Source organism: Fukomys damarensis, unplaced genomic scaffold (genome assembly GCF_012274545.1).
Source record: "Fukomys damarensis isolate Sample0158 unplaced genomic scaffold, DMR_v1.0_HiC HiC_scaffold_37, whole genome shotgun sequence".
Taxonomy (NCBI): Eukaryota; Metazoa; Chordata; class Mammalia; order Rodentia; family Bathyergidae; genus Fukomys; species Fukomys damarensis.
Window position 1 is genome coordinate 14,619,916 of NW_022900949.1, and position 10,898 is coordinate 14,630,813.

The 10,898-nt window shown below is 35.8% G+C and overlaps 1 protein-coding gene across 1 annotated transcript; it reads right to left on the minus strand.

Moving 5' to 3' along the window:
- Positions 1–314: 314 nt before the first annotated feature.
- Positions 315–1,298, minus strand: LOC104867612 (olfactory receptor 7E24-like; the record flags this gene model as incomplete). The annotated part of the gene is made up of 1 exon (XM_010632020.3): positions 315–1,298. A coding segment is annotated over one exon (984 nt), but the record flags the coding sequence as incomplete, so codon positions are not given.
- Positions 1,299–10,898: the final 9,600 nt, after the last annotated feature.

Consider the following 10,898-nt stretch of genomic DNA (forward strand, 5'->3'; position numbering starts at 1 on the left):
TGTAATAAAATATACCATTTCAAACATTTTTAGGTGCACCAATGGGTAACATTAACTATAATTTTGGTTTTGTGTAACCATCATTATAATCAATCTCCAAAAATTGTACCATCCCAGATGAAGTTTACAATTATGAAGAACCTTATTCCCAACATTTCCCAACTAGTCACAATTCTGTTCTGAAACATGATAAATTGCACACATTGAATTTCTGAAATAAAGTGAAGGAGTGAGTATTTGCAGGTGAGTTTTGAGTCTTCTGCTTTATCATATTTTCTAAATTACATTCCAAATAGATGCTATATGTCCTGGGATTAGGCTCTCCAACTGTGGAGCCCCTTCAGGGTGTTAAGAATATCCCTGTTCCTCAGGCTGTAGATGAAGGGATTCAGCATTGGGGTGACCACAGTGTACATCAGTGAGGCCACCTCGCCCTTGCTGGGAGAGTATGACAAGGCTGAACCAAGATACGTTCCAAGGCCTGTTCCATAAAATAAGCAAACAACTGACAAGTGAGAACCACAGGTAGAAAAGGCTTTGCACCTCCCTCCCAATGAGGGGATTTTCAGAAGAGAGGAAATAATCTTATAGTAAGAAAAAACAGTCCCTGACATGGGAATGAAGCCAAATATGATACCAAAAATATAGAGGAGTACAGTTATGATTAAAGTATCAGAACATGAAAGGTCAAGGAGTTGAGAAGGGTCACAAAAGAAACTAGCAATTCCCACATCTTTGAAACAGGTAATTTGTAAAGCAATTAAATTGTGCAGCAGGGACTCCAGAAGGCCAACAAAGACAGAGAGCAAAACTAACAAGACACAGAGGCGAGGGTTCATAATGGTTGTGTAATGCAGTGGGTGGCAGATGGCCACAAACCGGTCATAGGCCATCACAGTCAGAAGCATGTCATCCATACATGCAAATAAGATGAAAAAAGACATCTGTGTCAGGCAGCCAGCATAGGAGATGACCCTTCTGTGAGTTAGGATGTCCACAATCAGCTTTGGGACAGTGGAAGAGGTTAAACAGATGTCAGCAAAGGACAGGTTAGAGAGGAAGAAGTACATGGGTGTGTGGAGATGGGAGTCAGAACTGATGGCCAGGATGATGAGAAGGTTCCCGAGCACTGTGACCAGGTAAATGGACAGGAAGAGTCCAAAGAGGATGGGCTGCAGGTGTCGATCCTCTGAGAAGCCCAGGAGATGGAATTCTGAGACTCTTGTTAGATTTTTGTGCTCCCATAGTGTTGGCCACATTTTCAAAAAATATTCATTGGAAAAATGAAACCAATAATAGCACACAAAATGGAGTATATTTTAGTTATTCAAGTATTCACAAACAAGTAGTTAAGCATGAGTTCCAAAACCTTCATCAGCATTGCTCTCCCGCGATAAACTCCAGAATCAAGGAATCAGTGTGGAGTGGTCTGTTTTACACCTCTTCTGTACACTCCTATGTTACACACACTCTTGCACAGTGTAAGCAGATCAAGGACTTAGAGTTCAGAAGACTTGATCCCAGTAAAATACCACCAACATTCTGTTTTACAAATAAATAAAATCTGTAGATAATAGTTAACACATCCTCATACTAACAAATTTGATTCTATTTTGGAAAAAGTTTAAATCATTCAACTTTTACTATTTTATTCTTTGCAGTACAAAGTCTTTTGTCTTATATTGCCTACAAAGATGATAAAACCTAGGACTGCATTATCTGAAAATTAATTTTTTAAATTTTTCATAGCCAAAACACATTGTGTTCAGACGTTTGCCTCTGATAAATTTTCATCATTTTGGATTGTCTAATTTTCATTTTTCTAGGATGGAAGAGCTCACTCAGCCTTTGTTTTCACATAAACTATTTGATGAACTGGAGTTTATCAAAGTAATTGGGTAAATTAGAGTTCACCTTGTCGTTGGTGAATTCAGATTCATATATAGTAGGTATAAACACATGCACATAAACTTAGGACATACTGACCACAAATGTAGGTAAGTGCATACAGCACCTGTCAAAAATTAACAAATAATAAGAAGCATCATTGACATTTCAAATTTTATACCAGTTTACTATATAATACAATATCACTAACATATCTGCTATGCAAATATTGCTCTATTGATCCTATAATCTACAGCAACTTGGAAAAGTTCTTTACTTTGATCTTACACCCTATTGAATGCAGCTGAAGACACAGGAAACAAAGTCCCCAGGTCCTCGCTGTGTCTAGCCTTTCCTAGTTCTAACCTACAGACTTTCTCATCAATCTTTCTTGATACATAAAATTTCTATCTTATTGCAGCTATGCAAAGGAGCATGGGGCACATGTTTTGGTCAGGTCACACTGTGATTTAATTGGAAATAACACCTTAAAAGTTACAGCATGAAATAATATAAAAGCACCTTAAAACTCAGCTGCAATAGAAAAAGTTACACCATTTTGTAAACACAATTGTGAAAAATGTAATCCCATTTTATCTGTAAAACGAGCAACAGAATTACCTACCTTATATGTCTGCTGTAGGAAAATCTTTTAAAAATCATTAATTTGCATAACTGCTGATTCTGTTTTAGTATTATGCATAGGTGAGAATATTTAGAAATGTCCAGATACTCTGGATTTCAATCAGTAAATTTAATAAAAATATTTACATTTCTAGATTTTGTCTTATTTTTTTGAGCAAGTGTAGAAAACCACTCTCTTAGAACACTTGCTGGCATTTACAAAAGGCCAAATTAATATGATATTTATAGATATTAATATGTAAATATTTAATAATATTATTTACAGATATGAACAAATAACTAAGAAAGCTGAGTATTTCATCATAGTTGGATAATCCTGCTTTCTTGTATTCAAAGGAGTCTGTTGGCAAGAATTTAATGGGTGGATTTTTCTGTTGGTATTCCCAGACCAATGTTGATTTGTGAATCCACAAGCAGTTTTCTTAAAACTTACCCTCAAAGTATCTAAAATTAATGTAAGAGAAAAAAAAACACCTTTGTCCCCAAAATAGATTAGGTTACAATCACAAGTGATTTTCAGTCTCCTTTAACTAATACACAGCATTATCTGAGAGAGAGAGAGAGAGAGAGAGAGAGACCTCATTTAACCTGTAAGTTTATTTTTATGACAATCTTTTCCAAATTTTTGTGGCTCTCTTCCTGTCAGTGAAGTAAAAGGCTGCATATAAGATATTGATGGAGGATATATTTCTGATTTCCAAAAATTCATGCTGGTAAAATTTCAAATAAAAATCAGTCAGTTGCATCCCTTTATTCTTCAGAAATATTTCCAAAATATCCATGCACTCTGTCCAGTGATGAGCTCTGTATGCTACCACACAAAGAAATTTTATCCTCATATGGTTAATAATATTTTCAGTTTGTTCCAGTGCTGCATCTTGTAACAAGGGAAAATCCTGAGGAAATGAATATTTAGTCTAGTGTCACTGATGTGAAAATAGGCAGAGTGCGTATGAAACTCTCCTCTCCCCTGTGCTCACACTGTTTGAAAACAGCAGGAATAACATTCCTTTCCTCATGTGTGGCAACTTAAGGAAATGTGGGAATTATTTCCTCATTGTGAGAATTTGTTTTCAAAATAAATAACTAAATCTTAAGCAAGTAGGAGCTATAGTGATAAATATTGTAATCTGTATTCAAATGGCAATGGTTCCTCGAATGATGTAAAGTTCTGTACTATATCTCAGCCTGAGTCATACATTCACCTACTTGCTATTCTTTGTGCCTTTTTAAACCAAAAATATCTCTTCTGTGTCCTTTGAGTATTGACATAGATGCAATTAAATCAATTGTAGGGGCCACATGCCAATGACATGGACACAAACAAGCTATTTTTATCATGTTCTCCATGTAAGGACATTTGTGAAAAGAACAAACTTTCAGACAAGAATACACCAAGCATCTTCACATCTAGCTGAATAAGGACAGTTATCCTAACTTTGAAAAAGTCCTTTAATTGTTTAACAGAGGTTTTAACTTTAGATGCATCTTCCATGCCAAACAATATGCATACTCTGAGGAATTAGATATAAAAGAAAGTACATTATTCCTCTCTAAACATATGTATATATTTACAAAAGCACAAAATAAAATGTCTTGCAACAAGAATAGAAGAATAACATCATGTCAAAGGACATAACTGGTATAACGACTATTTTTATCACTAATAACAATGATGGCTATGATTTCTTTTGCTACAATTTTATACACATCAACCCCAAGTAGAACACTCCTTATCTGCATAATCTTCAATGTACTCCTTCAACTATAAATCAACACTAATGACAATGCTGTCTTAGAGATATCACATGCCTGCCCTGAATCCCAGCAAAAATAAGGAGCCAAAATGGTTAAAAATAAATGAAAATATCCTGCCCAATGCACTAAAATTTTTCTATGTTTCCAAACCCACAGAAAGACATAAATGTAGGGAAACATTTCATAAACTCAGGTGTATCTGAGATACATTTTGGAATGAAACCAAGACATGATAATTCACCATTTGAGACTTGTGAAATAATTGCATGTGTGGGAAGGGTGTGAGGAGCTGCAAAGATATCCTGCAGTGGTGGAAGAAGAGAAATCTGTGTTGAATGGTCAAGGGGGGGCACTCAGAGATCTTGGCCTGTCATCTGTTTCTGTCTATGTTGGAAGCAGCTGGGGACATTCACTGCTCTGCTCTGTGAGCAAACATGAACATCCCAAAGCAAGAGAAAATTAGTGAGGAGTCTATTTCTGAAGTGACAGAGGAGATAAATATCTTCTTGTGTGAAGAGGATAAGCTGCCAGAATTGTTTCTCTATTATGTCCTTTGTCTCTAACCACACAGCCCATTTCACTTGACTCATATATCTTCCTATCAGCCTACTGTAACATCAATTAAGATGAATGTCTCTACCATTTTATACAGGCAACAATAATGTGGACAATTATACCTTCTAGAAAACAAACCACATGAAATAATAGAAGCTACAAACAAATAATACCTCAGTTCCTAAGTTATGAGAAGCCCTGAAAACAAGTTCATGATGTTATGGTTACTATCCTCCTCTCCTACATTCTCATAATCACCTTCCTAGTCAGGTTAGAGTGATTAGGGGTCACTGAAAAAGACACATTTTTCTCCTTCCATGAGTAAGACATCCTCGGAAAGGGGAAACAGGATGCATAGAAAACAAATTTGAAATAATTCTATTTCCCCCATTAAAATGTAAATCACAAAATTTTCATTCCTTATAGCTGATTTTTTTTTTATATTTGTACCTTCCTACTGGCCACCCAAACTGTCATGTTTATCCTCATTTTGAGGGAACAATACTTGCGAGGATCCTTCCATGTCAATCAGGTCAATCAGCACTTACTGAATGATGCTGTTTCTCTGCTGGGTCACAGTCAAGGAGACAACACCCAAAGATGTTCCTATGTCTGCTGCCCAATGAATCCTGTTTCTATCTTCAGAAATGAAATTAATACAGTCAGATATGAGCTTCCTGATGCAGAAAACTGGGGGACTGGAACCTGGTATAGAGGTCACTGGACTGGAGTCATTAAAGTGAAGAGGTGAAGGTAAACAGTGATTATTGACTTCTTTATGACTTTGGAGGCTCAATGCACACAGCTGATAATTAGTCAGGTTGGTCCATGCCATCCCAGTCTCTAAGAGATTTGTAGTGTTATGGTAAGAAGAAAAATAAAAATAAATGCCCATAAGAGATTTGAGAATTGTGATCTCCTCTGCCATACTTAGTCGCCCAGAACTGCTTTTGCTATTCTAGGTCTTTTCTTGTTCCAAGTGAATTTTAGGAATATTTTCTCTGCTTACATGAGGTGTGTTAGTGATATTTTATTTGGGATTGCATTAAGTTTGTAAACAATTCTGGGAGTATGGCTATTGTCACTAGGTTGGTTCTTTCCACCCAAGAGTGAGCAATATCTGTCCATTTTCTAATATCCCATTCATCTCCTTTTTCAGAGTAGCTTAGGTTTCAGTGTAAAGATCTTTAAATTCCTTTGTTAGATTGGTATTTCATTTCATATGCTATTGTGAAAGGTGTGGTTTCTCAAATTTATCTCTCAGTATATTTGTTCTTTGTGTACAGGAATGCTATTGATTATTGAGTGATGACTTTGGATCTAGTTACATGACAAAATTTGGTTATTAAATTTAGAGGTCTTTTGGTGGAGGATCGGGGTCTTCTATGTAGAGCATCGTGTCATTTGCAAACAATGATAATTTAACTTATTCCCTTCCAATCTTTATTCCTTTTATTTTTTCTCTTGTTTAAATGCTCTGGCTAATTTTTCCAGAACTACATCAAATAGAAGTGGTGATAGTGGACATTCTTGTTTTTTTTCCTGATTTATAGATTGAAAGCTTTAAGTTTTTGAATATTTAGTATGATGTTGGCTGTTGGTTTGTCATAGATGACTTCTATCAGATGAAAATAAGACCATCTATTCTGATTGTCTGTAGAATGTTTATCATGAGGGAATAAATAACAGAGTGAAGAGACAACCCACAGAGTGGGAAAAATTACCACTGTTCTTCAGACATAAAACTACTATTTTTTTCATTGAGCTTGTTGGTACTTTTTAAGTATACAGTACAGTTATATTTACTGTTGGGATCTTCTACCTTTGCATGACAGATCTTGGTTCTTATTTTTCCCCCAAATCCTTGCACTCTCTTCAACTCCCCTCCCCTATTTACAAAGACTTTGTTTCCATTTTTTTCTTTTCTCATATTTTTCTTTTCCCTTATTTCTTTTCCCCTAACCTTCCCACTTCCCCTACATGTTTAACCCTTTTCTTGCTATTTCACATTATAAGTTATATGATTTGGATCTTATTTACCCAGAGACATTATTCAGTATTTACACAGCATTTATTTCATTTAAGATTATCTTGAATAAAAAAATAATTGAAAAAATCATACCCACAAATTTAAAGACCCAATGCAAAAACTGACATATAAATCAATCAGTAACAAATGTGGAGGGGTTATGAGAGAAAAGGAATCATTCACTTCTCATAGGCGTGTAAAATGGTTCAACTACCATGGAAATCAGTATGGAACTTTGTTCATTTTTTTCTTTTATCATATTTTTCTTTTCCCTTATTTCTTTTCCCCTAACCTTCCCACTTCCCCTACATGTTTAACCCTTTTCTTGCTATTTCACATTATAAGTTATATGATTTGGATCTTATTTACCCAGAGACATTATTCAGTATTTACACAGCATTTATTTCATTTAAGATTATCTTGAATAAAAAAATAATTGAAAAAATCATACCCACAAATTTAAAGACCCAATGCAAAAACTGACATATAAATCAATCAGTAACAAATGTGGAGGGGTTATGAGAGAAAAGGAATCATTCACTTCTCATAGGCGTGTAAAATGGTTCAACTACCATGGAAATCAGTATGGAGGTTCATTAAAATACTATGACTAGAAGCTGCATTTGACCAAGTTATTTCCCTGATTGGCTATATTCCTGAAACAATTAAAAGCATCATATCACAGTGATATATGCACATATCTGTTCATAGCAGTACAATTTGTAATAGCTATATCTTAGAAACAGCCAAAATACCAGTCAATGAATGAATGGATAAATAAGATATATTTTTATACAATGGAGTACTACTTGGCCTTAAAGATTGATGCATTTAAGACATTTATAGGCAAATGGATGCATCTAGAGATCACACTGTTGAGACAATAAATCAGGCACACATTTGTAAATATTATATTGCATATCTTGTGTGAAAATCTTTACATTTAAGGAACCAAATGTATAGGGTATTGTGAAATAGGAAGAAAATCGGTTCATATTGGAATGGGGACTGGGGGGAAGGGAGGAAGAATGAATAAAAAATGAGAAAAGAAATATAAAATAGAAACAAAGGGCCAGGGATTTAGCTCAGTGCTTCTGTCACTTGCTTCACAAGCACAAGGACCTGCGTTCTATCCTTGGAACAAAAAATAAATAAATAAATAGATAGATAGATAAACAAATAAACATAAAATAAAATAGAAACAATTCTTTTGTAAAGGAGAAGTAGAATTGGGGTAGAAGAGAAAGGAGAGGAATAAGAAAAAAATAAGAATCATAATATATAATATATAGACAAATTCTATAAGATGAATGTGATCATTATGCATATTTAAAATGTATATCTAAACTAAATAAATCATAAAGAAACTAAAAGTAGCTAAAAAAGCATGTAACACAATTTAACAATTAGAAAAGTGATCAAATAAACATTACTTAAAATAGTCAGTGTTAAACAAAAATGCCCAATATTGCAATCCATCAGGAAAATGCAAATTAAAACCTATAGGAGTTAGCATCCTACACTGATTATAACAACTTTTTCCAATGCTGGAGAACAATTGTAGTTGAGTATGTGGAGAAAATAAAACATAAATTCCACCAATCCCTAATAACCCATTATTCTCACATGACTCAAGAAAAGAAAGTGAAGAAATCCTTCTGAGATCATTTGAGAAATAAGGTAGTGTTCACATTTCAGGTACATTTCAACACTATCATTTCATAAATGAAAATGAAGTTAAGCCTTGATGTATTACCATTTGAGACTGTGTAAAATAATTTCAGGTACAGAGAAGAATGTGGGAAAATTCTCATCTATCTTGCTGTGATTGCTGAGAGATCTGTGCTGAATTATACTGAGGGATATATTAGGTTATTAGGAGGATAATCTGGTTTCATTGTTGTTGTTATTTTTGGTGTTGTTGTTTGGTACCAGGGATCGATCTCAGGACCTTCCTCTTGCATAGCAGGGGGTGGCACCACGGAACTAAATGCCAGGCCCAGACGGACAATCTTTTGAAAATACTTGTACTTCTTTCTCTACCATACACATTAAAAATTATATAAAAGCACTGATGGTCTCTCTTCACTTGCCTGCCTGCCTGGGATCCCCTGGCGGGTGCGTGACCTCCCGGTCTGTGCGCCACCAGGCCCAGTAAGTACCCAAGGACCCCGGAGGGGGTCTCTTCACCTGCCTGCCTGCCTGGGATCTCCCGGTGGGTGAGTGACCTCCCAGACTGCGTGCCACCAGACTCAGTAAGGAAGGTAGCCCTTGAAACACCCCCACGACTTGTTCCCCCCCATCCCTTTCTCAAACCTCCTGATTGGGCCAGTCCTTGGACCAACTCTGCAGATGAATAGGTTCTCATGAAGGGTAGTTTTCTGAGCTCCCAATTTTGAATATCTTTAAAGAAAGGGCAGGGGAAATCTGTAATAAAACTGAGTGGAGTTCAACCCTGAGGGTTGGGAAACTGAAGTTAGGCCTTGTGGACTGAGTTCAGTCTCAGTCGTGGGGAACTGCCATTGGCTACCTGAGACCAGGGGATTCGGTTCTTCATATGGCTGTACATGTGGTATAATATGAGAACAGAGATATAGTCTGAAAGAGGCCCTTCAAATTCTTTTCTTTTTCTTCTCTTTTTTCTTTTAATCATTCCACCCTAAAATGTCTTCCTTTTTTCTGTCCTCTATCTCCAACTCAGTCTCTTGCTCCAACATATTATCCCTCATATCCCTTTTTATTCCTGCTCCTGCCCTAACTCAGACTTCTTCTTTTATTATTTTTTCTTTTTTGGGGGGGTTCTCTTTATGTTCTTTTCTCCAGTCATTTTACCTCACTCATGGCTCTGTACCTTCAAGGGAAGGCAAGTGCCTGTTATTGTTAAGGGGATATATTCTTGTCCTTATTCCTGCACTCTCTCTATCCCCCCTGAAGGTAATAGCTTTGCAAAGAAAGTAAGGTAATTCTACATCCTCTGGATTCACTTCAAACAGGCTCCAGTTCATTCACTTATCTACTCCTCTCGTCCTAACTCAGTCTAACCCTCCATCCTAAACTGTAAAGAAGGTATATTCACTGCAAACATATTATGGGCTGCTTCTTGATATTAATTTAATTCACATGGGTTAAAGGTGATACGTTAATGACTACCACAAGTGATCAGTTTGCAAGCTGTGCCTGGCCCTATTGGGCTGTTAAATGTATCAATTGGGATAAAGGGTTGTGATTGATTTAAAGAGTTGTTTTCTCTGATATTATGAAAATGAGGATGTCTATGAGTCATTAGAAACTCAAAAGTTAAAACGCAACTATATCAGGAAGATTTAAGTAACACCCAGAAATTAAAGGACAACCCAACAAAAAAATAAAAATGAGAAAACACTTAGGCAAAACACAGAGACAGATTTCCAGTTCACCAATGGCAAACAGTAGGACAAATGACGATGAAAAGTCTGATAGTGAACCAACAGGACATCCTAGACCCATAGCACAGAAGGTAACAAAACAGATCAATTAGGCTCTAGAAAAATTCAAATCAGAAATAATTTCCCAGTTAACCAGAGAGATGATGAGCAAAATGGAAGTCATGATTCGAGACTCTAGAATAGAAACTGACAAAAAAATAGATGAGCTCAAGACCATGATAGAAGCCATGAAGACTCAGCATAAGAAAGAAATGGAAACAATGAATGTCCAACAGAGGAAAGAAATGGAATCCATAAAACATATTCAAACAGTTATCCAGGAGATTAAAAACTCTATTGAAAGTGTATGCAATGGAATAAAAGATTGTGAAGATAGAATTTTAGATATAGAAGATAGGATCGCAATCAGTGACCATGAAAAAAGAGGTCTCCCAAAAACAGAAAGGGATCATGACAAATAAATGCAACAACTTCTAGATGATGCAAAGAAAAATAACATAAGACTGATAGGAATTCATGAAAAAGCAGGAGAAAACGCAAATGACCTAAAAAAGCTCTTCACAAAATTAATGACAGAAAACTTCCCAAACAGAAGGAAA